Source organism: Zalophus californianus, chromosome 2 (genome assembly GCF_009762305.2).
Source record: "Zalophus californianus isolate mZalCal1 chromosome 2, mZalCal1.pri.v2, whole genome shotgun sequence".
Taxonomy (NCBI): Eukaryota; Metazoa; Chordata; class Mammalia; order Carnivora; family Otariidae; genus Zalophus; species Zalophus californianus.
Genome location: NC_045596.1, coordinates 57,578,151 through 57,605,826, shown reverse-complemented (window position 1 = coordinate 57,605,826; position 27,676 = coordinate 57,578,151). Strand labels below are relative to the sequence as shown.

The 27,676-nt window shown below is 40.2% G+C and overlaps 1 protein-coding gene across 4 annotated transcripts in view; it reads left to right on the top strand.

The window, feature by feature from the left end:
* ADAMTS3 (ADAM metallopeptidase with thrombospondin type 1 motif 3) overlaps positions 1-27,220 on the top strand; it is a 254,631-nt gene extending 227,411 nt beyond the window's left edge. For 3 of the 4 annotated variants that reach the window (XM_027600233.2, XM_027600232.2, XM_027600234.2), the window contains exons 16-22: positions 3,148-3,228; positions 4,936-5,099; positions 9,882-10,047; positions 12,780-12,912; positions 16,469-16,676; positions 18,423-18,540; positions 24,327-27,220. In XM_027600233.2, the coding sequence (XP_027456034.1) occupies positions 3,148-3,228; positions 4,936-5,099; positions 9,882-10,047; positions 12,780-12,912; positions 16,469-16,676; positions 18,423-18,540; positions 24,327-24,883 (1,427 nt within the window). In that variant the 3' untranslated portion in view covers positions 24,884-27,220. The remainder of the gene's footprint in view (positions 1-3,147; positions 3,229-4,935; positions 5,100-9,881; positions 10,048-12,779; positions 12,913-16,468; positions 16,677-18,422; positions 18,541-24,326) is intronic. The other variant, XM_027600235.2, reaches the window with a different exon arrangement.
* Positions 27,221-27,676: the final 456 nt, after the last annotated feature.

The window sequence follows — 27,676 nt, the reverse complement described above, 5'->3', positions numbered from 1 at the left end:
AAAAAAATCACAAAATTTTAAATACAACTTTTAAAATATTGCATGAGCTTTGCTTCTTTTATTTTAAAGGTGAACAAGTTTATCCTATCTATAAATCTACAAATCTAGACTCCATATTTCACATGATTTTAAAAGTTTTATATTACACAAAATTAGGTACACAACCAAAAACAACCCTGAGGTATGACTGTTTGTGTGTGTGAATGTTAGTGTTTATTTTAGAGTCAATGCCTGGACTTAGGCATACAGTGAAGTTTCAGCAGATGGGGAAAAAAAAAAAACAGACATAATATGTAAAATTATGAGTAGTTTCATAATCGTTCACTGGAATTTTCATAAGAGATTTGGATACAAACATTTATTACGGAATGATCTGTTTTAGTTTGTGACAAGTATTATTCAGTTATTCAATAAGCATTTATGGGGAAAATGTCTCTGGGAATTCAGCATTTAAAGATACATTTGATGTGGTGCTTCCCTTGAGAAGCTTCTCTTTCATCATCCCCATTCAGTTGGTATAGTCTCTGGTAAAATGACAAAATAAGACAAAACAAAAATAAAGATAAGAAACTGATTTACTTTGAGCACATTGTCATGGCGGTGATTTTCCCTTTTAGAAGAAGAGAAAGTATAAAAAAGGTAGTCTTCATCCAAATGGAATAATTCTCTAGTTCTTTGTACTCTTGTTAGACCTCAGCTACCCCAGCGCAAGCCAAGTGCACACAGACCAGTTTTGCTCTTTGACACATTGAGTGGGGCAGAGAGCTAGGTCACTCCAAAGTGTCTTTCGTTACTGATGGTTTTGATATTCCTGTGTGATCATTTAATAGTTAAATGGTTAAAAAACAAATATTGCCATTTCTGGCTGATGATACTACTTTAAGAACATTCACAGAACTAAAATGATATATTGTGGTTTTGGTGGAGTAACATATAATTTTCTTCATCTTATTGTGAAGCAATTAACTGTGCTTTCTCTATGGCAGCTATATTATTCTTTTTGGTATGAAATCACTCATATTATTTTATTTCCAGAGTAAATTAATGTAAGGAAAAAAGTTTTTGCCATTAATCATCCATCCATTAATCATCCATTCTGTGGTATGAGGTCGTGGTGCGTTTTTTTCAGATAAGTCAAAAATTAGACTAAACCTGCAACTCAAGGTCAGGAGAGAAGAAAGGTTTTCTCAGTCATACAGATTCAGACTGTTCAAAGATAATCTAACATCCATTTCTTTGCACTGGTGTTGTCATCATAGTCACTCAATAGACTAATTAACGTTTTCCAACAGGGAAACATTTAAGCAAGAGGTGCCATACAGAATTCAAGTTGCTGGAAAGTGAAATCTGCAAGTATTCAACTTCCAATCACCTTTATCATTTCTCATTCATTCTTAGTCTTACTTTCATTGACTATTAACTTTTTATTGGCATTAGCTAACTATTAAAAATGCATTTTGACTTCAACACATAAAATTACCGATTATTTGATATCTTACCTAATAGAATCTATATAACTTATAGTATAGTCAATGAAACAGCAAGACTTTGATAAACATGAAACCTTCACTAATTAAAAACATTCTATTTAAGGGAAGACAAGAGGCGCCTTCACTTTACCCAAAGGAGCTCGTAATATTTCTCTTGCTGAAACAAGGGAAGCTAAAAATGTACTGGGTAAGTTGTAGCAAACTGCAGAAAGATGGGCATCCATAAATGGCATCAAGCTGTTTTGCTGTGCTTGGTCGGCATCTTAAACATGTTCCGTCTAGCCATTGCACACTCAGACAAACATGCTGCGGTTCCTGGACTCGACTTTACCCAGACTCAGGTACTGAAAACCCCGACCCCAAAATGACTATGCCATTGAGTTAAGACAGTAATAAATATTGGGAAAAGGTTGAGTAAATGTACCCACAGGTAGATATTTATTGTCCATATGGAAATGACAAACATACTTCTTTCTGAGAACATTGGCAATTGTGTATTTATAACTGAATTTCTGTCACACTCATCCTGTAGTGTGTGAGTTGAATGTTTCATATGTAAGGTGTCAGTTGCAGCATCTCCCTATATTAATTTATATTTCCTGGATAAAACGTCTTGATTTCTACTTGTCCTATTGTTGATTTAAAGTTAGGATCTTAATTCTAAGTGATCTTAAGATAATTTTTAGGACATGTGATAATACTAAGATTTGTTTCATATGACATTGACTGTAATAGGATTGATACAAGATTTTATAACCCAAGGCAATCAATTAAGCATATTGATTTAATGATTTCTAGATTAGAAGATTGAGTTTAGGGCACATTTTTAAGGCAGTGTAAGTAAGACATAACTTGCGGCATTTTCCAACCAAATGGTTTGGTCAAATCTAAAAAATATACTTTAAAACTTTCCCATAATAAAACTTGTTCAAGGCTTTAAAATTAATGGCTGATCACAAGAAAAATGAAAGCCACTCACTGATCCTTGTTTTGAAATCTCTTTAGAACAAAGCAGGCTTTCAATATGAAGATATTTCATTAATTAGAAGTTTAGCTATCTATACTTGCCCTTAAGCTTTTAAAATAATATACAGACAGGTAAAATATCTCAAAAAGTTCACCAACGAAGTATGCTAAAAACTGGCCCCACTTCAAAAGGGTGGTTTAGAAAACTAAAATAGTGTAATGTATAAACTTGACAAATCACTATGTTGTACCATGTTGTGCACCTGAAACTAATGTAACATTGTGTGTGTCAGCTGTACTCAAAAATAAATAAATAAATAAATTTAACAGCAATGACAACAACAACAGAAAACCTAAACTCACATAGAGGGACACAGGAAATTTGCCTGAATTGTTGTTGACACAATTCACAGTTCAATACAAGATAAATGACTGATAGGTTAGAAACAAGATCAACTCCCCCCCTCTTAATACCTTTAAAAAAAAAAAAAAAAGAAGGGTTTCCTCTAATCTCATACCCATTGTCACAAAAACGACCAGTGCTTTGAAGTTCATTCCTGAAACTGCTTCTTTGAGTTTATGGATGCCCTCTTCTGCATGCAGAAGCAGTAAGAATTTCATGCTCGGCTAACCATGGTTGTTGCTTTTGTTTTCTTCTTTGCTTTCTCCGATATTTACTACACATGCAAAGGGTACCTTAAGATGTTTGATATACCCCCGGGTGCTAGACATGTGTTAATCCAAGAAGACGAGGCTTCTCCTCATATTCTTGGTAAGTGTTTCTGTCTGCTGGCTTTGCTTTAGCATGCACTTAGAGAAATGTCAAAGAAATCATATAGAGAGAGAGGTATATGTGTGTGTAGACGTATGTGGATCTGTATGTATATGTGTATATATACATAGATACGCAAGATTCGGAATTCCATATAAATCATTACTATGTGGTTTTTGTTGGTCATTTCTCCCCACTCTTCTTTCTTTAAAATAAAAAATATTCAAAAATAGAGCTTTAATTTTTGGTGAAACCTGGGTTGGTTCATTATTTATATGAAGAAAGGTTATTTAACAAGTTTATTATGCATTTTTGCTCTGTATTAGGGGATGAGGAAAATAAATATGTTAATAAAATGCACTAAATTAAGGAAGAATATCAGAAAAAAAATTTGCCATAGTTATGTTGGCAAATTAGTTCTGATATTTTGGTTGATGCCATACTATATGCCTCTCCTTACTTTTATTGCATTTTAAGTTCTTTTACTGAAAAGCCAGTATCTGTGATGTGTTGAGTTTCTGCCTGACACATGCAGATCCATTTGCATGGCTGTTAAGAATTCTTTTCCTCCTTTATGAGAGGATCACATAAAAATGTCATCCTAAAGGGTTTGTTTTCAAAGTGTATGTACAAATGTAAGCATGACTTCCACAGATTCCCTGACCTATTAAAGCACGAGGAAGTTCTCTGAAATGAAAGCATCATCTGTCAACCCCATGAAAATTTGTCTCAAATTGCTTTTCTTTTAAATGTGTGACTTAAAAAATGAATTATTTTATGGTGTTTCATAGAATTTTTTTTAGTATTTAAATTAAATTCACTACTAGATTCCTTAATGATCTAGCAGTCAGCCATAGTTCTTTTTCCAATAATTCATATTCCTTATTTTTTGTCCTAGAACTCAGATTATTAACTCTGGAAACATGAGATAGTTTAAAAAAACTCAAGAGGAATAAATGTATTTAACTAAAATTACTCATGTTATCTACACATTTTCAGGAATGGTAATAACATGAAATTTTATTTTCTAACTGATTATATGCTGGTAAATACCTGCCAACTTTGAAATCCAATTTGTTATGTTTTATCTATTAGAGAAAGCATTTTTAAATAATATATAGTAGATCAATAATGCATTAAGAACTCTATCACCAATAGACAGCTTTTTCTAGCCATATCAAGTAGGGACGTGGCCTTGGAATTTCACAGACATAAGAACTAATTGTTTGTTGGTCTAAAAATTAGTTCAACTATGTTGGATACCTATCAATACTTTTACTAACTTGGAAGAGATAACACAGTAGCACATTATGTTATGTGCTATCCTAGCATAAATGATTTGTGTTAATGATTATAGAAGTATCCATAATTTTCTAAATATGCCCAGCTTTCTGAGGAAATATACAGGAATGGGTTAGAAACTGTTAACCTCTTTGACAGTCCTTTCAAATGGGAATATTTGTCGATTTTTATCTCCCTTATTTAACCATCTTGCTATTGTTTTTGACTAGTTAGGAGTGCTGCTTGAGGATTTTGAAGGCCAAATGAAGGGAATGGGAGTCATATCAGAACTAACACTCATTTTGATTGCTTTGATGCTAATAAACAGTCTTTCATTTATAGAAAGGGATAGACTTGCTGTGGGTCATCAAACCTGTAATATGATCAAATAAAATGTATGCTGGTTACCCATTTTTCTCCCTCTAGCTATTAAGAACCAGGCTACAGGCCACTATATTTTAAATGGCAAAGGAGAGGAAGCCAAGTCGCGGACCTTCATAGATCTTGGTGTGGAATGGGACTATAACATTGAAGATGACATTGAAACTCTTCACACAGATGGACCTTTACACGATCCTGTTATTGTTTTGGTATGTGGTATTACAGGCTTACTATGTAGTTGGTTCTATAATTTTATAATTAATTTATCTGAAAACACTTTTATCTTGAACATTGAATAGTTAGTTACTTGTTTTTTATAATTCCATTTATCTGTCCCTCTCTACTCTTTGTGCAACTTTGTCATATATTTTATTATATGTACATTATAAACCCAATAACGTAGTATTATGATTCCTGACTTCCAGTAATCCATTATCTATTAGAGACAAAAGATGAGATAGATTTTTATATTTACCCACATAGTTACCGTTTCTGATGCTCTTCCCTCTTCCCTGTAAATCTGACTTTCCATCTAGTATCATTTACCTTTGATATAGAGAACATCCTTTAGCATTTCTTGCGGTGTGGGTGTGCATGCTAGCAAAGAATTCTCTCAACTTCCAATTATCTGAAAATATCTGTATTTCACCCTCATTCTTAGAAGATATCTTCAGCAGGTATAAACATTTTGGTAGCTAGTGCTGTGTGTGTGTGTGTGTGTGTGTGTGTGTGTGTGTGTGTGTGTTAGCACTTTAAAGATGTTTTTACGCTGTTATAGGGGAGTTGAAGGAACTGGAGGGCCGATTAGGGAGGTAGATGTGACCACGGGGTGCCAGCAGTGCGCCCTGGCTTTATTGCCCCCTTAACAGGTTTGCAGGTCGGCCACCAGAGAGAGGCAGAAGGGAACTCCTGGGACAGAAGGGATTGGAGAGGGGGTGTTTTTGGTGCGGTGATGTCAATCAGCAGCTCAGTGGGGAGTCTGCTCTGAGAGCTCCTGAGAGCAGCAGCAGCTTGGGATCCTTACAGCCGCAGACCCCTCTATAGTTAGCAAATGGCCAGTGCAGTTTCATCAGGGTTTGCTAAGCAAGCAGGTTCTAACAGGCTAAAAATATGCCTGTTTGGGCTGGATTGAAAAGAACTGGGTATGTAAAACTTTGAGTTTGGTGCCAGCGGGCTTCTGAGCTAAAGGCTCTCAGCCTGCTGTGAAGAAACAAACAAAGTAGGGGCCAACGTACAGGAACTATCTTTCGACTCATAACGTTTGTCTTCTACAACCCATCATTTATGATGAGAAGTCAGCCCCATTCATATTGCTCCTCTGCATGTGAAGCATCCACTTTCCCCGACTGCTTTTTAAAGATTTTCTCTTCATCTTTTTGTTTTGTTTCATTGTTTGTCAAGCCATTTGACTGTGATATGCTTAGTTTGTGAGGTTCTTTGTGTCTGGCTTGGGGTTCACCAAGCATCTTGGTGATCTAAGTTGATGGGTTTTTGTTGTTGTTGTTGTTGTTGTTGTTTTACACCAAATTTGTGTTGATTTTCCATTGTGTGCCAAGTGTGTTTTTCCCCCATCTCTCACTCCTAGGACTCATTTACACATATGCTAACCCAGTTGAAATTGTTCCATACGCCTTCTGGGCTTTGTCCATCCTTTTGTAATCACTTTTTCTCTGCTCTTCAGATTGGATAATTGCTATTGAGCCGTGTTCAAGTTCGCTGACTGTGTCTTATGTGGTCTCCAATCTGTTGTTGAGCCCATCCAGTAAATTTTTCATGTCAGATGGTGTTCTTTTCCTTTCTAGAATTTCCATTTGGTCCTTTTTTTTTTTTAAATAAAAAAGTATCGTTTCCATTCCTATGCTGAGATTTCCATATATTTCACTCATTATGTCTAACGTTTCCTTTAAGTCCTGTGTCTTCATGTTGTCTGTTTCTATGGGCTGCTTTTTTTTTTTTCCTGGATTATGAGTCACATTTTCCTGCTTCTTACAATTTTTTAAGTGTATACTGGAATTATAGTTAAGTGTATACCAATTATATAGTTGGTAAGTTGTAGGGCATTTGGTTGCCTTCTTTACAGGCTGTGGGGTTTTGTTCTGGCTGTCATTTCCTCCTGATCTGTGAAGCCTGATGTATTCTTTGTTAGGGCTGATCTGTTTCAAGTTTGTCCTTATTCTTATAGCATGGCCTTTTTGATGCTTTAGCTGAATACCTGAAGTGTTAGCGAGGCCTCTTCATCTGGCTAGATAAGAACTCCTATCTCCCTAGCACCACCGGACCTTGGGTGTCTCTGTCCTGCTCCCAGCCCCACAGCAGCTATTCGCTGGTAGACAGCATGGTGTCTTGGCCTGGGCATGCACAGACCAGCCTTCCGTCTAGGATGCATGCAGCTTCTGGGTCATCCCTCTGTGCAGCCCCTTCTTCTTTAGGGCCCTCCCTGCAAGTTCCAAACCCCACTCTCCATCTCCTCAGCTCCTTGAGACTACTGTCTTGGCTTAGGCTCGTGCTCCCTGTGCAGGGCCCACAACCTGACCCTGTCAGGAAGCCAGGACCTGGCCCATTTCTCTTTCTCACAGCATCACTGTTCTTCGCTGTATTATTCATTGCCCTCCCCCACAAAAAAATTCCCTCATCTGTTCTGTCCAGTTTTATTGTTTTTAATATCAGCAAGGCAACTCTATTACTCCTTCATGGATGAAAGCAGAAGACATCTACCTGGTTTGAAGAATACTGTTGGATTCTGTATGTAATTTATCAAATTATAAAAAATATTATCCTAATTTAAAACCAAATATCCCCACTCAATCCCAAGGATGTTTTTTCTTTCTTTGAAAATTATTTGGCAAAGTGTCTGTCCAAATCTTTTGCCCATTGTTAAAGTAGCTTTTTTTTTAAATTTTACTTTATTGTTATGTTAGTCATAAAGCAGGTTGTTTTATCTTTTTTGTTGAGTTTTAAGAGTTCTTTATATATACTTGATATGTCCTTTATGAAATAATATGATTTGTCAAATATCTTCTTCTATAGTTTCTTTTTGTCCTCTTAACAGTGTCTTTCACAGAGCAAAATATTTTAAGTATCCTGAAGTCTAATTTATCAATTATTTGTTCTTTTATGGATCAAGATTCTGGTGTGTGTATGTGTGTGTGTGTGTGTGTGTGTGTGTGTGTGTGTGTGTGTGTGTGTGTGTGTATTTCTGCCTAATCCAGTGTTAGAGCATTTTCTTATTTTTTGCTAGAAGTTTTATAGTTTTATATTTTACATTTTGAGTTGATTTTTATATAAATTTTGTGTAATGTGTTAGGTGCTTATTTTTGCATGTGGATGTCTATATTACCTATTGCTGCATAACAAATCACCCTGACCATCTTAGCTAAATACAAAGCGGCATTTATTATCTCATAGCCTCTGTAGGTCAGGCCACTGGGAGCTGCTGCAATGACTAGCTATGGCTCAGGGCATCTCATGAGGTTGCCAGTAGCTGTGGCTAGTCACCCCAAGGCTCCAGCGGGGACATCTGCTTCCCTACTCAATCACAGGGCTGTTGGAAGGCCTTAGAAGATTGCCTCTAAGCTTTCCCATGTGGTGGCTGGTGGGCTTGCATTCTTCACTACATGAGCTTCTCCTTAGACTCCCTAAGTATCCTTATCACATGACAGCTGGCTTCCACTGGAATGAGTGATCCAAGTTACAGAGTGCAGCCAAGACAGAGACTGTCTTTTTAAACCAAATCTTGGGAGTAACATCCCATCCATGCTGCTGTTGTCTGTTTGCTGGAAGCAAGTCACTGAGTCCAGCCCACAGTGAAGGGGAGAGGAATTAAGCCCTACTCATTGAGAAGGAAAATATCGAAGGGTTTGCGGACACATTTTTAAAGCCACCACAATGACTTGTTCTGGTACCATTTGTTGAAAAAGAAATGGTCTTTTTTTCCATTAAGGTATCTTTTCATCTATGTCAAACATTATTCATGTTTCTGTGCGTTTATTTCTATCATTCTGTTTCATAGGTTATATAACTTTATAGCAAAAATATACACTAATCAAAATTTTATTAAGTTTGAATGGCTGGAGCTCAGAAGGTCCGTTTCACTCCCATAATTACACTGCAGTCTTCTGATGGCCCAGGGGTCTGGCCTCAGAGCCCTGCCATTAACCGCCATGCTAGCCTACTGGGCTCTGTCCACTGATAGCAGGGCACCTGCAGGGAACAACGTGAGCTAGAGATAAGGAGGAGATTTGTAGCTAGGACAGTGGGGTTGTGGACAAGCACTGCTGTATCACCATGACCTTTCTTTTCCTCTCTAAAGGCCTGGAACCCCAGGCTGGGAGCCCAAGAGCATGGCAATAGCTGTCTGGGGTGGAAGCTGTAGGCATCTGGCTAGAGTGTAAGGGTCAATGCTTGGTTTGTAATGTTGTTTTAAAAACAAAGACTAAGGGAAAAACAGAGAAAAGAACCCAGATAACCAAATCCTTCATCCTAGTGGGTTCAATATTGCTCAATTTCTCAAACAAAACCTATTTCTAAAAGTTTTGTTTTAGAAGTGACTTTGGTTTTCTCTGGTTTAGTGGAATCATGGACAATTTTCATTTTCTTTGTATTTTTCCATAATGTGTACATTTTCTGGAGAGAACATTATTATCTTTGTCTTTATGACAAAACAACTATTTTAAAGAATAATTTTCAAATGCAGTAGGGAGATATATAACTTAAGGAAATCCACAGTGAATCTCATTGAAAATGTATTATTTTTATTATATAAACTCTTATACCTCTATTTTTTTTATGGTCAAAGTTTTATATGTTTACATTTTTTTTTCTTAAAGAGAGCATCCTTATACCTCAGTTGATAGAAAGAGAAACATATTTTTAGAAACTGCTTGAAAGTTTTCCAGTTTTAATAGGACAACTGTTCTGAAATAGTTATAATTTTTATTGAAAATGTAAAACCCCTTCAGGTGACTTACCTATCTATTTCATGTATCCATTAGATCATCCCTCAGGAGAACGATACCCACTCCAGCCTGACATATAAGTACATCATTCATGAAGATTCTGCACCTACAATCAGCAGCAACAATGTCATCCAGGAAGAATTAGATACTTTTGAGTGGGCTTTGAAGAGCTGGTCTCAGTGTTCCAAACCCTGTGGTGGAGGTAACAATTGAACCCATTTAGTACGTTCAGTGTAATTCATAGAAGGCCAGTTATGGTGCTTTTCCCTTAAAGATTGCCTCTAATTGAGGCCATTATCTGAGAAATACCAAACATAACAACCAAAACATAAGTACAAAGCATTTTTACTGAAATCTCTAAATCTACAAAGGATGGATGGGAGTCTGTTCCTAACAATGGTAAACCTTCTTAAAATCCTCTTGCCCTTTTCCCTCATACTCATATGGTGGTACTTTTAATGACTTTACTTTTCCCAGACTCACCCAAATGCAGTGTCCTGTGGTTCTGGCCTTTCTTCTTCTTTTCCACTTTTGCTTTCCATACCTGTGCATTTCTTTTCTATCAGTGTTAGTAATAAAAGAGCTATTAGTTGTACCAGGTGGCAGGTACTGTTTTAAATGTTTTAAATGTTCTCTATATTAGTGCATGAATACTCAAAATGGCTCTGTGAGGTCAGCACTATGATTATCTCTGTTGTACTGATTGGAAAACTGAAGGACAGGGAGAAGTCGTTTGCCGACCCTAAGATACAGACCCAGGTGGTCTGGCTTCTGGCTACATGCTCTTACTCCATTGTGCTGCCTCTCTGCCCTTTCTCCAGTAAATCCCATTAAGTCGTTTGCAGAGTTTTTCAGTTTTTCACTGCATCCATTCCTCTGCTTCTGAACAATAAACGCTCCAGAACTGAGCTGGTCTAGAGGGAATTTTCCCCAACAGGCAGGAGAAGGCAAAGGGCTGAGTCATGATGCTGAGTAACCAAGAACAAAAAAATTATTCAGAGTAGGGAATGCATGCGTCAACCATTTATTTTATAATTCTAAATTCAAGGATGTACTATTTATTTATTTATTTATTTTTTTAAACATTTTATTTATTTGACCGAGAGAGAGAGAGAGAGAGCACAAGCAGGGGCGAGCCAGAGAGAGAGGGAGAAGCAGGCTGAGCAGGGAGCCCGATGCAGGACTCGATCCCAGGACCCTGGGAGCATGACCTGAGTGGAAGGCAGACGCTTAACCGACTGAGCCACCCAGCTGCCCCAAGGATGTATTTTTAAAGAGGCTTTTTTTTTTGAGGTGAAGGGGACATAAAATGTTTTTAATTATTTAAAATGACACTTAATCCATTACAAAATGCATGTTTAATTTGAATCTTCTCTTTTGCTGCTCCCTCAGCATCTACTTGGTTACAAGGTTTGTCAGACACACCTTTTTAATATCTACCACATCTGTTCCTTCCTCACCAGGTTTCCTTCATGATTTTGGAAGGGAAGATTATTGCAAAAGTCTTTTAACTAGTCAGCTAATTTGATTTTCTTCTCTTCCTTTATTTCCAGGGTAATCTTGAATGAATGACTGAATGAATGACCAAATGAGTAGTTACAGTATTTGTCTGATTTAAATCTTGTAGCCTCCTAATGTGTTGTCCTGAAGACACCACATCATTTATGTAGTATTCTTGTCAAAAGTGTTTTTGACCTGAATCTAATCATTAGGAGGCAATTAAATAAACCTAAATTATGGGACATTTTATAAAACAAATGGCCTGCACATCTCAAAAATATCCAAGATAAAAAGAGGCTCAGAAACTATTCCTGCTTAATTCCATGACAGCTAAATGCACTGCATAATCCTTGATTGGGAAAACATTGCTATGAAGAACATGATAGGGGCAACTGGCAAATTTTGAATTTGGTCTCTATATTAGATAATAGTACTATATCTGTGTTAAATATTCTGGTTTTAAGAATTATGTAGGAGATGTACTTGTTATGGGCAGTATGCCTAAGTATTTACAAGTGAAGGATCAGGATGCCAGCAACTTACTCTCAAAGGATTTGGCAAAATTTTATGTATATTATATATATTGCATATTATAATTAAGCTATTACATATGTAAAAATATATACATATGCACCTCAAATACAGTGACCCGTAATACAAGGTTAATTTAGACGCAAGGCATAACAATGTTCATTGTGCTTTCCTTACAACATTTTTGTAGGTTTGGGATTTTTTTTTTAATTTAATTAATTAATTATTTACAGATGTCAGGGTTGGTGAGTGGGGAGACCTTCAAAAACTCCCAGTGACCGCCAAGATAAAAAGTCCAAACGCTAGTCTGGCACTCGAGGCTTTTAGGATTAGATTCTTTCCTATCTCCTATCCCCCTCACACAGGAAACTTCAGCCCTTCAAACAGACCTGCCGTTTTTAACATGTCCTTTCCTTCGCTTGGAGTATTCTTCTGCTTCCTTCCCTTTACCCGACACTGTTTGAACTTGAAGATGCTGATCAAGAAGTGCGGATCTTGTGAGCAGTCCCTGCCCCTCCTCCGGCTAAGTTGAGACCCTCCCCTCTGTGCTCCTTTGGTGCCCTCTACAGTAAATTATGTACATAACCCTCTAAAAGCCTGTGTCCCTGGTACTGTCACAGTGGTTGTTCAGATCTGTCCCTCACACTAGACTGTGTGTTCGGGGGTCTAGTTCATTAGCACATGAACACAACTATATTTAATCATTTGTACTTTATTAAATGTAGGCCCTGAAAAGTTAAGGATTTTGTTTATTTAATTGACTTCTGGACCTTCAGCATCTACAGCAATGCCTGGCTTCCTGTGCATCCTCAGTCAATATTTGTTGAATGAATGACTGAATGACCACATATGTAACAGGATGAATAAGTGAGTAAACCCAAAGAAATGTGTATCCTTTCCTAGGTTTCCAGTACACTAAATACGGATGCCGTAGGAAAAGTGATAATAAGATGGTTCACCGCAGCTTCTGCGAGGTCAACAAGAAGCCAAAACCTATTAGAAGGATGTGCAATATTCAAGAGTGTACACATCCACTGTAAGCACTTATTTTAACTATCACGTCCTGAGCACAACGTGAGAGGGATTTCAATGTCTCTAGTTCTTTTTAGTTGTAATTTTATTTTTGGTCAAAGCTAATAAACGTACCTGGTTTAAAGAGTCAGATCATTTCACAGGAATTATATAGAGCTGTGTTTCCCTGCCCTTTACCGTACTCCTGCTTCTCAAAAACAACCACGTTCCAGCTATGATGCTTCTTTTGATATTGGGTAACTCCTTGTTTCTAGCTCTCTTAAGTAAAATGTTTTTATCATTTTTTGGTTTTGGGGGGTGGGGGAGGTTTTGGATATTATGTATATTATGTATATTGAATTTCCAATGTGGAAAGTGAAGGGTTGAGCATTCTTTTACAATCCGTCCCCAAATATACACCGAGCCCAGACTTCTCTCTTCCCCAGTATTCCCAGTATTGTTATAACCTACCTTTTACTGATATTAATCTTCAGAGTTTATATTGTCTTAATGACTTCTGTCTGTCCCAAGAGGTGAGTCATTTGCTGCTCTTTCTTTCCTTGTGAAACTTCCTTTCTTGAGAATTAATGAATATTTTTATTTTTATGCTTTGTTTTCTACTACTTTTCACTAATTCATCCCCATACTGTCTTCCATGAGTATCAATCTCCTATAAATACTAAACACTCAAGTATCCTGTTACGTGCAACTTCTGAGAGATATCTCTTAGAGAATTTTGTGTGTTCCAGCTCTGCCCTGGACTTCTGTTCGTCCTGGGGTGTCTTTTTACCTCTTCCTAGATAATCCTACTGCCTCTCCTTTGCATCGGATCTCCCAATTCCTGCATTTCTTGTCTTCTTACCTTTTCTTGTATTCACTTGTTCTGGTAACCATGTCGTCCAGTAGCTTCATGAAAAATGTATATACAAAGTGAAAATTTTTGTCTTAAAAATTCTCTTACATCTAAGAAAAGTAGCTAAGAGGTTAAAGTATAAGAGTATAGGAAGTCTTTCTTCTCTCACTCTTGATCGTTGGGATACACACACATAGAATTCCAAACCGTAATGTATTTTCCTTCAGAATTTTGAAACCATTGTTCCATTGTTTTCTAGATTCCCATGTTGCTGTTGCAAAGTCATTTACTCTTCTGGTTCCCAACGCTTTCTGTTTTTGTTTGTCATTCAAAGTTTGTAGGATCTTCTCTTTGTTCCCGATGTCCTGAAATTTCACAGTGATAGAACTGCCTGTCGATGCTCTACTTTTCTCATCCATTGTGCTGTGTACTCAAAGACTTTTTAAAACACAAAACCAGTATCTTTCATCTCTGGGACATTTTCCTGTGTTTTTTCTTTGAAAGTTTTCCCCTATTTTTTCAATATTCTTTCTAAGATATTTGTAGTTAGGATTCTTAAACAGATCTGATTCTCTTTTCTTTTCTCATCTATTGTTTATGGTTCTACTTGCTGAATTTTTCATTTTTACTATTGTGTTACTATCCAAGAGCACTTTAATATCCAAGCACTCTGTTTTGTTCCTCACGTGTTCCTTTTTTAAGGCATTGGATGCTTATTTCACAGACGTAAATATTCTTTTATCTGTTTTATGATATTAAAGATTTTCTTTTCCATGCATTATTTCTTTTGAGTTCTTTTCCTCTGTTTGTTTTTTCCCCCTCCATGATTTGTGTTAGAGGCTTTTCTGTGTCCGCTGATTGCTGGCTCTTCATGCACGTCAGAATACAGTATTAAAAGGCTGCTTGGAAGTTTGCTTTATGGTCAAGACTTGCTTGCTGGTGGGCTTCACTGTAGGACAAGCTGGCTGGACTCTTTCATTGAAGACCCTCAGTGTATATTTAGGGCTTTTTAAGGAAATGATCCAATGCCAAAGAGCAGCATCAATCGTCTGCCTAGGGAGCATAAGCCTATTTGATAGCTGTTCTGGAAGTCATTGCACCATTCCAGTTGTGGATTCTTACCTAGCCCCTGTTTTCACTCTGGTCTCTTTCTCTATTGTCTTTTGACTATGTCTGTTGTCCACAAGCTAAAGGTCTCGTTCATCTTCCACCAAGGATAAACGTCAGACCTTCTGCTGGGTTAGAGGAGGGGCAATCCACAGGTGGGGGTAAGGATCAGGAGGTGGACGTGTTTGCATGCAGACTTTTCCTCAGTTCCCTGTTTTCAGCCCTGCCTTCACCCAGTTTCGCAGTGCACACTTTCCACCTGCGGCCACAATCCAGCACGTTCCTGGAGTTTTGCCACCAAGTCAGTCTGCTTGCGAGCTTCTACGGCTGAGTTAAACTTCATCCCTCTTAGGTCTGCGGAGCTGGTAGCCATATGTCCCACTGCTTATCTTTTGGGGCATTCTATCCAATTTTTTTTTTTTTTTTTTTACCTTTGTGGATTTATGCCATTTTTCTCCTTTGTTGTCATTCTAGGAATTCCAGGAGGGACTAAACTTAACCAGGAGTATCTATGACTACGAAATGTATACTTCTCATATAATATCTGTCTTCAAATGAGAGTTGCTATTGAGGGCTTTACAATTGCTTAGTTGCCACAAACATTCTACTGCCAGTTTGACACTCGTCAAAGCCATCCTAAGCTGGGGATAGCAAAGACTGCCAAGGTTTTAGCACGGTTATATTTTGATGCCCCATATATGTGAAAAGAAAAAAAAAAAGGCAGAGGGAAAGTAACTCTGGAAAGGATAAAGAGTATCCTCAAGTACATTCTGACAGATTGAGGAACCAGATGGAATCGCTGGGGACGGCCCCTTGGGACCACACGTAGCCACATGTCATGGAGACCTGTCCCTGATAATGCAGCCACAGCCGATGTGGAGAGTGCTGGGGCCATTGACGTCGCCCCAGAATTGGGGAATGTCTCATGGGAAATCTTTTTTGAAAATATCTTTTTAGAAATCTTTCTATCAGGTGCATTCAAGCCCCGGATGCACACTACCTTTACCTTTTTGTCGGGCCTCATAAGGGCCGCTATGAAGAACTGAATTTTCCAAACAGGATAGGTACATCAGGCAGCCTTCTCGGGGGCAATTGTAGAAATGAAACTGTCATCTCAGATTCTTAAATCGTGAGGAAACTCAGGATTTCATGGAAAAGCAGCAGCCGCCAAAGCAGTTTGTCTCAGCAAGTATCAGATGGATTGTCTTTCTAAATTTCCTTTCAGATGATTAACACCTTGAGGCAGTGTGGCTGAGAGCCCGCTGGTGTGTTTCTGAAAAACTGCCATGCTGCCCGCACCTAACCCAGCAACCTTCAGATGAGTTTCAGAAACCCTCTGTCGGTGGATCCTCCTTTAGAGAAAGAGGTTATGCCAGATCACAGGGAGACAGAAAAATACCCAGGCATTAAACACAGAAGTGTCGGGCCTATTGCTGTTAGAAAATGCTCAGACTTTGGACTTGGTGGATGCGTCCCTCTTTCTGAAACTGCTTCCTGAGCCGGAGCGTGCCCCCACCCCCCGGGGCTGCCCGTCACCCAGGGCTCAGGGCAGGAGGGTGCGCGCGGCAGCCGCTAACTGTGTGCCCCCCTCTACCCCCCCCCCCCCCCCCCCGCGCTGCAGCTGGGTCGCCGAGGAGTGGGAACACTGCACCAGAACCTGCGGGAGTTCCGGCTACCAGCTCCGCACCGTGCGCTGCCTGCAGCCGCTCCACGACGGCACCAACCGCTCCGTGCACAGCAAGTACTGCTCTGCCGACCGGCCAGACAACCGGAGGCCCTGCAACCGCGTGCCCTGCCCCTCCCACTGGAAAACAGGGCCCTGGAACGAGGTGGGCGCGCGCCCGAGAGAGAGAGAGACTGAGAGACTGAGAGACTGTGTGTGTGCACGCGCGGAAGCCTGCGTGGCGTATTTTTAATTTGGCTCACGTATCAGGTAGGCGTTGTGTGAGTTGAGATGCGGCCACAGATTGTGTCATCGTCAAGCACCTGGAGGTGCCAGGAAACAGGGTTTTAGAACAGTGCTCGCATTTAGGATGAGTTGGTAGGGGCAAACCACCTTTGGGTGTGTTGTGACATAGAGGCACGTCTAAAGTTGACTGGTCTCCTGTTTCCTGTCTTCGTTGACTTCACACCATTCCTACGGGGTGAATTCCAAACGCCTGACAGTGAATGCAGGGCCCTGCCCCGTTTGGCACCATGGTAACTCTTCTCCTTCTCCTCCCCCTCGGCCTCCTCCAACCCCCACCCCCACTCCTCCTCCTTTTATTTCTTCAGGTCTAACTGACATAACACTATATATCAGTTTCAGGTGTACACGGTAATGATTCAGTATTGGTATATATTGCAAAATGTTCACCACAACAAGTCCCACGCTAACTCTTCTTGCTCTGTTGTTCTTTATTCCAACTCTGTGTTCCAGTTTGAGAACCTCCTTGCTATTCCAAAAAGACCATTCTCAATGGAGTCTCCCCACCTTTTCGCTGATGGCCCTACCCCCACCTCCTGACTCACCACCTCCTCCTCCTCCACTAGGGCTCATCTCCAGGGTCCAAAATACCACCTGCCAGGGCTGCCTTTCCCACAGTCCTCCCTCTACATTCCAAAAACAAAGAGGCCTACCTCTAGTGTGCCATTCAAGACAGAATACTGTAACTTCTGTCTTGGAGTCGGTGCTGCAGCTGGTCCACACATTTCTCGAAGACTCTGTGTTGCTTCCGCACTACACAGCCAGGACCTGCCCAGCTGATGTTTGTTTGCTGCCTCAGTATCGTGTGGCCTGAATGAATCCCACACCTTTGGTATTTCTAAAAATTCAAAAGGAGAAAAGTTTATAGGAGGAAAGGACATCACAAAGCAGAGAATGAAGGAGGAAGTGGAAAGCAGGCCCAGGAAGGAAGGAACAGGCGAGTGAAGGTCACCTGCATGGGACCAGAAAGATAACTCCCATCTCCTTCTCCTCAGGGTCCTGGAACAAAGGTCCCTCCTCTCTAGCTCCTACCTGGAACAATGGCTTAGATGGTCCTGGACTTAATTTTAGAGCAGTTAGCCCCTTCATTAAAGAAATTAATTGATGGGAATAAAATAATCATAGTTCCAAAGAGGTTGAATTAACCAAGGTAGCCTGCCAGTAAGTTCTACCATCAGTAAGGAAGGTGAAAGAACAGGAAGGTCAGTAACAGGATCTCTCCCTGAAAAGAGGGGCCACTACTGTTTTGGGAGAACTTTTGCAAGTATTAACATTACAATAATGGCCTCTTGCCTGTCACTTGCTTACTGCCTGTGGGGCACAAATGCTTTACAGACTGTCCCTTTGCCTTCGTTTAGTCCAACAGTCCTGAGGCAAGTGATAACCTTCCCAGCTTTCAGAGAAGCTGCCATGTGCCCAGGCTGGTCAGTCTTGCAGTCAGGTTCTAAACCTGTGATTATCTGTCTCCAAACAAAATGGAGAAGGAACTACAGAGCTGTGCAAGCGCGCGTGTGTGTGTGTGTGCGTGCGCGTGCGCATGTGCATCCACAGGGAGAAAGGTGGTCTTTGGTGGAATAAACCTCTGTAACCATAGCCTTTGTTTCTCTAGTGTTCGGTAACCTGCGGGGAAGGAACGGAGGTGAGGCAGGTCCTCTGCAGGGTGGGAGACCACTGTGCAGGGGAGAAGCCCGAGGCCGTCAGAGCGTGTCAGCTGCCTCCCTGTAATGGTAGGTGTGACGCCAATTGGTTTCACTGTTCTGACAATGGTTTTGAAGCCTCAAAAACCAGAATTTCAGGACAAACTCTGGAATTTCTGTTTGCTTATCCAAAAATAACCTAAGGAGCACACCCCTGACACATGAGCCTAATCCTCTTCTTTCATATCAGTGTTTGAGGCAGTGTCCCATGCCAGCGAGGTAGCATAACCCCAGTGGCATCCCTGGTTCCTGTCAGAGTGAGGGCACGTCGCGTCTGTGAATCTGCTGTCGATTTGTTTTTCAGGTAGAAGCTACTTATTTTCTCTCTGTGCCTTTGTAATTTAGCATCATTGTAAAAGGCATAATATTGCAGAAAGTTTTGAAATATTTTTTCTGTAATTATCCAGTTTAGACATGTGGATGATCAGTGCCATTCACAAAGCCATTTCTGTGGGGCGCCTGGGTGGCTCAGTCGTTAAGGGTCTGCCTTTGGCTCAGGTCATGATCCCAGGGTCCTGGGATCGAGTCCCGCATTGGGCTCCCTGCTCAGCGGGAAGCCTGCTTCTCCCTCTCCCACTCCCCCTGCTTGTGCTCCCTCTCTCGCTGCTGTGTCTCTCTCTGTCAAGTAAATAAATAAATCTTTATAAGTACAAACAAAAAAACAACAACAAAAACCAAAGCCATTTCTATTACCTCTCCATCCATATACATGCCCTTCAGCAAGGCAGTTTGGGAATAGACACTTGCACGCCTGCAAACGTTTGCCTAACCTTCCTCCTTGCTATTTCACAAGTGCAGAGTGTATTTTAAACGATATATCAGTTTGCTGTTGTGACAGGAAATATGTATGGGATGGCAGCCATTTCTGTCACTCTGTCCCTCTTCCTCCTTTTCTGTGCTCCCTCTGTCTACATCCATCTCTGTCCTCTGCCTCATTTTGTATCTCCATTTGCTGTCCTCTGTCTCGTTCTCTGTGCTGGTCCAGCCTGGCTGCCTGTCTCCGACTTGCTGTCGTCTGCCTCCTGCGGTTGCTCACTTTTCTCTGCGTCTGTCACACGTGCTTTCTGACCTCGTCTCCCTCTTCCACATTCTCCCTCTCCCCCCACCCTCATCTCCTGTTTTTCTCCTTCTTTTTGTCTCCTCTTGTCTCTCTCCTCATCTCTTCCTGTCTCCTTTTTCCTTATTGACCTCTGTCTCTCCCTGACATCTCCGCAGCTCTGTCCACCTCCTGTGTCTGCCTGTGTCTCTCCTTCACGCCCACCTGGCCCTTCCTCGGGGTCCTCCTGCCCTCTCTCCCCCTCCTTGTCCCTCTGCCTTTCTCGCCCACTCTGTCTGTATCTGTCTCTTCGTCTCCCTCACTCCCGTCTCTCTCCTCTCCGTCCCTCGTCTTCCTCACCTTCTTTCTTCCTCCTAGCCCCCACGTCTCTGCTCTCAGACTGTGTCTGGCTCTTTCTTCTTGTCCCCCGCACTGCGCCGTCTGCTGTCTGTTCTCTCTCTCTTCCCCACCTCACACCATCTCCCCTTTCTCCTGTTTCCTCACCCACCCCACTTCTGCCATCACAAGCTTCCCCTTAAACGCCGCTTCCCTGAGTCTGTAGCTAATGACAACTGGATGTTGCTGTCACACTAGTGAGACTTGGAACTAAAGAAGTTGCCTTTTTATGGCCTACAGCCTAGGAAGCCATTAACTAAATATTGACATCTGCTGCGTGGTACTTTCTTTTTTCAAGAAAATTGTCAAGGCACTGTTTAATCAAATGTCTTTTTTTTTTTTTTGAGGAAATTTCAGGTCAAGTTGTAAACCTTATAAACTATTGCATTATAAATTTTCATTTGAAATGGTGGTAGCAAGAACAAGTATGGCCATGAGGGGGAGACAAAGGACTTAGATAGTTAATCATTTTTCTCTGGAAAATATAGTTGAAAATTTAAAACACAAGACAAAGCCAACAGAACAAACTTTACCCGGTTAGAAGCTGTGAAGTTTACTGTTGCCATAATATTTTACTCTTCTGTATTACTTCCAAGAGGCTAAAAACTTTGTGAGTACACTTGACTGTTCTTAATAGTTGGTAGAGCGATGCATTTCTGCAAATATGCCTAGTTGTCAGCAAGAATCGCTTGATCCTCTTCCTCTGGCTAAACGAGACTGTCTGATTGTAGAATAGAGGTACAGATAACATGGCATAACTACGCAGGGATTCCACAATGTTTTAGGGGCTGTATTGCTCTGACATCCAGGTCTGACAGCCAATTCTATGAGGTCTAAAAGGCCATACATTTCTCTCTTTTTTTTTTTTTTTTTGAAGATTTTATTTATTTATTTGACAGAGAGAGACACAGCGAGAGAGGGAACACAGCAGGGGGAGTGGGAGAGGGAGAAGCAGGCTTCCTGCGGAGCAGGGAGCCCGATGCGGGGCTCGATCCCAGGACCCTGGCATCATGGCCTGAGCCGAAGGCAGACGCTCAACGGCTGAGCCACCCAGGCGCCCCAGGCCATACATTTCTATCACACATTTCAACTAATAATTCCCATCAGTCTCACACTGCAGTTAAAATCAAATGACTTTTTGAGACTATGTGTAATACCCTTTTCCTGAACCTCGTATAATGATCTGGGCATGGAACTAGAAGGCTGAAAAGCTTCCTTAATTTACTGATTGGGTTTGTCATGTGAGTCCTTTCCCTAAGCCCCGTTTTGATTGTACGATTTCATTGTCGCTGTTAAGCTCTGCCCATCTATCCTGAGACAAATTACCATAAAGTGAATGTATCCCTTTGCTCTTATCTCTTTTTTCTTTTTTCTCAGAATATCTCATCCTTTTCCTCGTCTATACAGAATGGCCCTAACTAGATCATGTTTTGAGCCAGTCCTTGCAGTGCTGAGGTGCTCACACAGAGGCGAGCCTTGTACATGAACTCCTCTAACACAGAGAGACTAGGTTATGCTTTGAGCTGGGCCATGGAAAGGGGGTGAGGGGGTGACGGGTCAGAGGGAAAAGAGAGTACAGGGTCAAATAAAGTCCTCTCATCACAGGGCCTAGAGCCTTAAACATACAGGAAGAAGAAATCAATATTCTTTTTTTAAGATAATACGCATGGAAAAAGTAATTCAGAAATAATAGGGATATTTGAGGGGACTCCAATTAATGTGATGTGCAGGCATTCACAACATAATTAGATGATTACCTTAGCTAATATGAAATATTCAGACATGTCATACTATCTAGTAGATCTGTAAATGCCAGGCAAACACAGGTCATTCCAAAATTTGGAACGGGACATGGTATTATAACTCTAATGGGTAGTTTTATAATTAATTTTATAATTGGTAATTGGTAACAGATATAGGTGGTAATTTTAGCTCTCTCAGTCTTGCCAAATGACCTTTTTTTTTTCAAACTTTAGAAAAAAAAGATTCTTTAATTTCTCTAGCCATTTATATACAGGTTCCTTACCTAGCAATAGAGCAGCATTCCCCAATAATACATTGTAATTTTAAGTGATTATAGTACGTAAGTGCCACCATTTACAATTCTTTGTGTTTACAAATCAGACATAGTTGTTGCACGATGTTGGTGGGCTCTGCATAGGATGTGCCCTAAAATGGATGAAAATAAGTACAAACTAATGTGTCCATGAGTTCAACATTTGGATTTTTTGAAATCTAATTCTTATAACCTGTACTCAAAAAAAATTTAAAAATAATAAAAAGAGTGTACACACGCGCATCAAATGTTTTGAGTGTTACTTTAGTACTCTTTAAACGTAAAGTGTTATCGATTCAGTGAAATTAAATTTAAAAACTATGAATGATTCAAAAGAAAGTTGGCACACTTTACCCAAATTTATGCTTTTAAATAATAGTCTGAGAATATTTGATAGTAAAAATGAAACTATTGCATTGACTCTGGATGTTACCTTGGTTTTTCTTTTGGTAATATGTTTTTAAGATTTAATTTGTTCCAATAGGGCCTTAGAATTTATTTATTTATTTATTTATTATTTTTTAAAAGACTTTATTTTGGAGAGAGAGCGAGCAAGCAAGGGGGAGGGGCAAAGGCAGAGAGAATCTCAAGCAGGTGCCTGCTAAGCACTGAGCCTGACGCTGGGCTCAATCCCAGGACCCTGAGATCGTGACCTGAGCTGAAATCAAGAGTCAGACGCTTAACCAACTGAGCCACCCAGATGCCCCTGTTTATTATGTTTTTTTTAAAGGTTTATGAGAGAGAGAGAGAGAGAGAGAGCGAGCAGGGGGGAGGGGCAGAGGGAGAGGGAGAGAGAGAATCCCAGGCAGATTCCCCTGATGAGCAGAGAACCTGATGCCGGGCTTGAGCTCAAAACCCTGAGATCGTGACCTGAGCCGAAATCATGAGTCAGACGCTTAACCAACTGAGCCCAGGCACCCCAGGATTTATTTTGATTTTAAATTTAAATTTAATGTAGAAGCTAATCTATTAGAAAGCCAGAAATAGCATAAAGTTTTTTAAAAAAGTCCCTTTATATCCTAAAAAATATCTGTGGCAAAATGAATCCTATTTCCTCATTCTAAAATCAGATATAGGGGCGCCTGGATGGCTCAGATGGTTAAGCGTCTGCCTTTGGCTCAGGTCATGATCCCGGGGTCCTGGGATCAATCCCCGCATCGGGCTCCTTGCTCAGGGGGAAACCTGCTTCTCCCTCTCCTTCTACTACTCCCCCTGCTTGTGCTCTCTCACTCTCTCTGTCAAAGAAATAAATAAAATCTTTAAAAATAAATAAATAAAAATAAAATCAGATATAGGTTCCTCCTAGGAAGAGAAAAGTACCTTCAGTCTGCAGACTTGATGGCGATATGAAAATGGTAGTCAACCCAAGTGCTTTGCACAGAAAAAAACTACTTATTTTAGTGAATTTATCTAAATGTTCATATTTGTTTATTGAGGTATAATTGACATATAGCATATTAGTTTCAGGTGTATAATATAATGATTTGATATTTTTATATATTATAAAGTGATCACAACCATAAGTCTAGCTAATGTCTATCACTATATATAGTTATAAAATTATTTTTTCTTACCATGAGAACTGTTAAGACCTATTCTCTTAGCAGTTTTTAAATATGCCATACAGTATTATGAACTGTAGTCACCATGTGTACATTACACGCCCATGACATGTATTTTATAACTGGAAATTTCTACCTTTTGACCCCCTTCACCCATTTCACCCACTCCAACCCCCGCCACTGGCAAACACCAATCACTGCATCAAGGAGCTTTTGTTTTTAGATTCCAGATACAAGTGAGACCATGCAGTATTTGTCCATCTTGGTCTGACTTATTTCATTTAACATAATGTCCTCAAGGTCCATCCATGTTGTAAATGGCAAGCTTTCATTCTTTTTTATATCTGAATAATATTCCACTGTATACATACACCACAATTTCTTTATCCATTCATCCATCCATTGATAGTTAAGTTTTTTCCATATCTTGGCTATTGTAAACAATGCTGCAGTCAATATGGGGGTGCAGATATCTTTTGGAATTAGTGTTTTCCTTTTCTTCCGATACATACTTTTGGGACTTACTGGATCATATGGTAGTTATATTTTTAAATTTTTTTTGAAGAGTATCTGTACTGTTGTCCACAGTGGATGCACCAGGTTTACATTGTCACCACGAAGCTTCGTATTTTTAATGCAAAGGCTCATTTGGGCAACTCCCAATTAATGTCAGATTTTACTTGAATTTTTTTATATTCCGAAACAGTTTTCATTTCTTCCTTTTGTTTTCTGTTTCGATGTGTGTGTTGTCTTTGAACCTTTGCAGATGAGCCGTGTTTGGGAGACAAGTCCATATTCTGTCAAATGGAGGTGCTGACGCGATACTGCTCCATACCAGGTTATAACAAGTTATGTTGTGAGTCATGCAGTAAGCGCAGTAGCACCCTGCCACCCCCGTACCTTCCAGAAGCTGCGGAAACTCACGGTGATGCTGTCTTTAACCCTAGCGACCTCCCTGGAGCTCTAGTGATGCCTACATCTTTGGTTCCTTACCATCCGGAGCCCCCTGCAGAGAAGAAATCTCTGAGTAGGCTGTCTTCAGTGGGAGGTCCAAATGCCTTCACTGCTTCCAGGCCACACAGTAAACCTGATGGTGCTAATTTCCCCCAGAGGAGAGCTCAGCAAGCAGCAAGTAGGACTCTGAGACTGGTGTCCCCGGCCACCAGGAGTGGCGCCCTCAACTCCTCCTCAGAAGTGCCTACTGCCCGCCTCCTCGCAGTGAGTGATTCCACGGGTGCTGCTTCTCAGGCAAGAACCTCAAAGAAAGGTGACAAAATTGCTGACAAGAGCCATCCGGTCAGATCATCCGCTTTGGAAAGATGAGAACGCGAACCTCCAAGGCTCGAAATCAGAGGAGAACCCTGGACAGGCCCCCTCTCCCCGTGGTGCATACAGCTTGTTGAAAGTGTACATCTCCGTAAATTGTCAACTCATTTTGTCTGTGAGTGAAGAGCAAAAAGTGCTGGTTCACTTTCTCGTTGCTTTCATCCTCCTTTTGTTCCACATTGACTCATTTACCAGAAGTCATTGGAAGAAAGCACCAAAGATGATTAATAGAAGGAAAGTAAGTTGCTAAGTGTGTTGGTCACTCTCTCATGCTGCAGAGGGACTGGAACCAATTATGTATCTCGGCTGATTTTTTTTTTTTTTAAGTTACACTAAAAATAAAAAAAAAGAGGTGCCAACAGTTTACACTTTAACAAAATATTTTGGAAATGGAGCAAAAAATTCTTAGACTTGTATTCCTATTTATCTATATTAGAAGTATTGTATGAGCGAATTTGCAGCTGTTGTGTAAATACTGTATATTGCAGAAATCAGTATTATTTTAAGAGATGTGTTCTCAAATGATTGTTTACTATATTACATTTCTGGATGTTCTAGGTGCCTGTTGTTGAGTATTGCCTTATTTGACGTTCTATGGGTTGATTTTCGAAGCAGAATTTTATCAATAAGAAGTTAGAATTGTAGCTACTGACAAAGGGTTTTGTTGTGTGGTTTTGTCTAATCAACAGTGCGATACCTAAATTACGGAAAAAGAAAAGTCACAAATGCTGCGGATATACAGATTCCAGCTTCCCTATTACCTTCCACTTTTTAAATAAAAAGTAGGATTGATGTGTCAGTCGACTAGGGCTCACAGGGACAGAGACTAGTAAGTTAGCCTGTGCAAGACGAAATTAAAACCCTCTTACCAGGACCTCAATAAGCACCTCCGAAGTGTCCTGGGTTCTTGTGTTGATTTGTCTTTTCCCTTTGTTGACATATACAAACGGCTATACTCAATGTACTGTAATAATAACAAAAGAAAAATGTTTTGAGATAATTTGTTTGTATGTTGGTAGCTGAGAAAAGCATCATCGAACTAGAATTGACACCCGAGTATAATAGGGCTTTGGGGCTTTGGAGGAAAATTCAAGAAAGGATTTGTCAGTGGTCGCAATATTTATTTTCTGCATGGTCCATATTCAAATGTTCACAACCACAATGCATCTGACTGCAATCATGTGCTAGTAATTTATGTCAGTGGTCACCTTGCTCACAGTGAAGCCAGAAATGCTCTCTCCAGGGAGTAGATGTAAAGTACTTGTATATAGAATTCAGAACTGAAGATATTTATTAAAAGTTGATTTTTTTTCTTGATAGTATTTTTATGTACTAAATATTTACGCTAATATCAATGACATATTTCGGTAAACTAGAGAGACATAATTAGAGATGCGCATTTTGTGCGTGGAGGAGAAAGGTCAGCGAACAACAACAGCCAAAGCAAAGAGCTAGAATTCGACAAATTTGATGTCACGCAGACTTTTTGCATTTTTAAAGTAGTTGATACAAAGTTAATGACTTGTTCCCTTTCGTTGAAACAAAATAGTAGAGGCCCAGATAGCTGTTTAATGAAATAGTGAATTAGAAACATTTTTTTAAAGGATCTGAAAGAGATCAATACTGAAAAGAAAAAAAGGAAGTGTTGTTGTGAGCATAGTGTTCTTGAGGTCAGTTCCTGAACTGTCTAAAACTATATAATGCAAATGAACTCTAGAGATGTTAACCTCTGTAAGCACAGAATGTGCAAGGACTTTTGCCTCACAGCTTCACCTGTTGCCTCTATACCTCTAAAGAATCGCTGCTACTTCGTGCAAGACTTTTAAAGTTTCAGTGAATTAGGTGAATTCCAGATCATCAAACAATCTCTGAGCCTCAAGTAGAAGTCATTTCCACCCCCCTCAAAGTTTCCCCAGAACGAAATTCTCTCTAGTTTGCTTGCATATGTATGCATCTGGTCCACAGGAGAACGCAGAGAAAGATGATCACACACATACACCTCCCAGAAAGATGTATCTATTTGTTATACTTCTGATCTTTGAGCTTCCTTTTCTACTAGGCTAAAAATTCCTTTTTATCCAGGTGTACACTACTGATGCCGTTTGTTGTATTGAGAGCACGTAGCAATAAAAACGTTAACAAAATCTAGACCCGGCTCGATCTAGATCTTATCATCACATTCATCGCTGAGCAATGAAAACTTTTCTTTCCTCCTACGAAGTTGAAATAGTGTCAAATTCATTAGCTACTTGGACTTTGTCCAAAGAGGCTCAAAGAAAGCGACGGTGTCTCCTATCCTCACACCAAGGTGTATCACAATATTTTTTTTAATTAAAAGAAAGGGAGACTATGAGTGGTGGCTTTTTGCTTAAATCCATCCCCCAGAACTATGAAGATGCAGAGAGGAAAGGGCAATAATGCTAGGATGTACGAGGAGGAAGAGGGGGGCGGGGACTTCTGTCTTTCAAATTTGCAATCTCAGAGTGGTTTTTAAAGAAAAGCTGCCCAGCAGCTTTAGAACCCTGACGACCTGAGGACTGCTGGGAACACGTGACACCGGAGTCGGGAGCATGGGCAGAAGCAGGGCATCAAGGAGGTGGTGGGCGGTGGGGTGGCAGCTTTCCTTATGTCACAGGGACGTACTGTATTGTCACGGTTACCAGCCTAAAGGGCAAAAGCAGACCAGCTCAGGTTGGAACTGCGCCTGCACCCTTACACCTGAATGATCCTGGGTGACCAGACTATAGTCAGCTTCCTCACCTGTAAAATGGGAGGCAGAACTGTCAAACA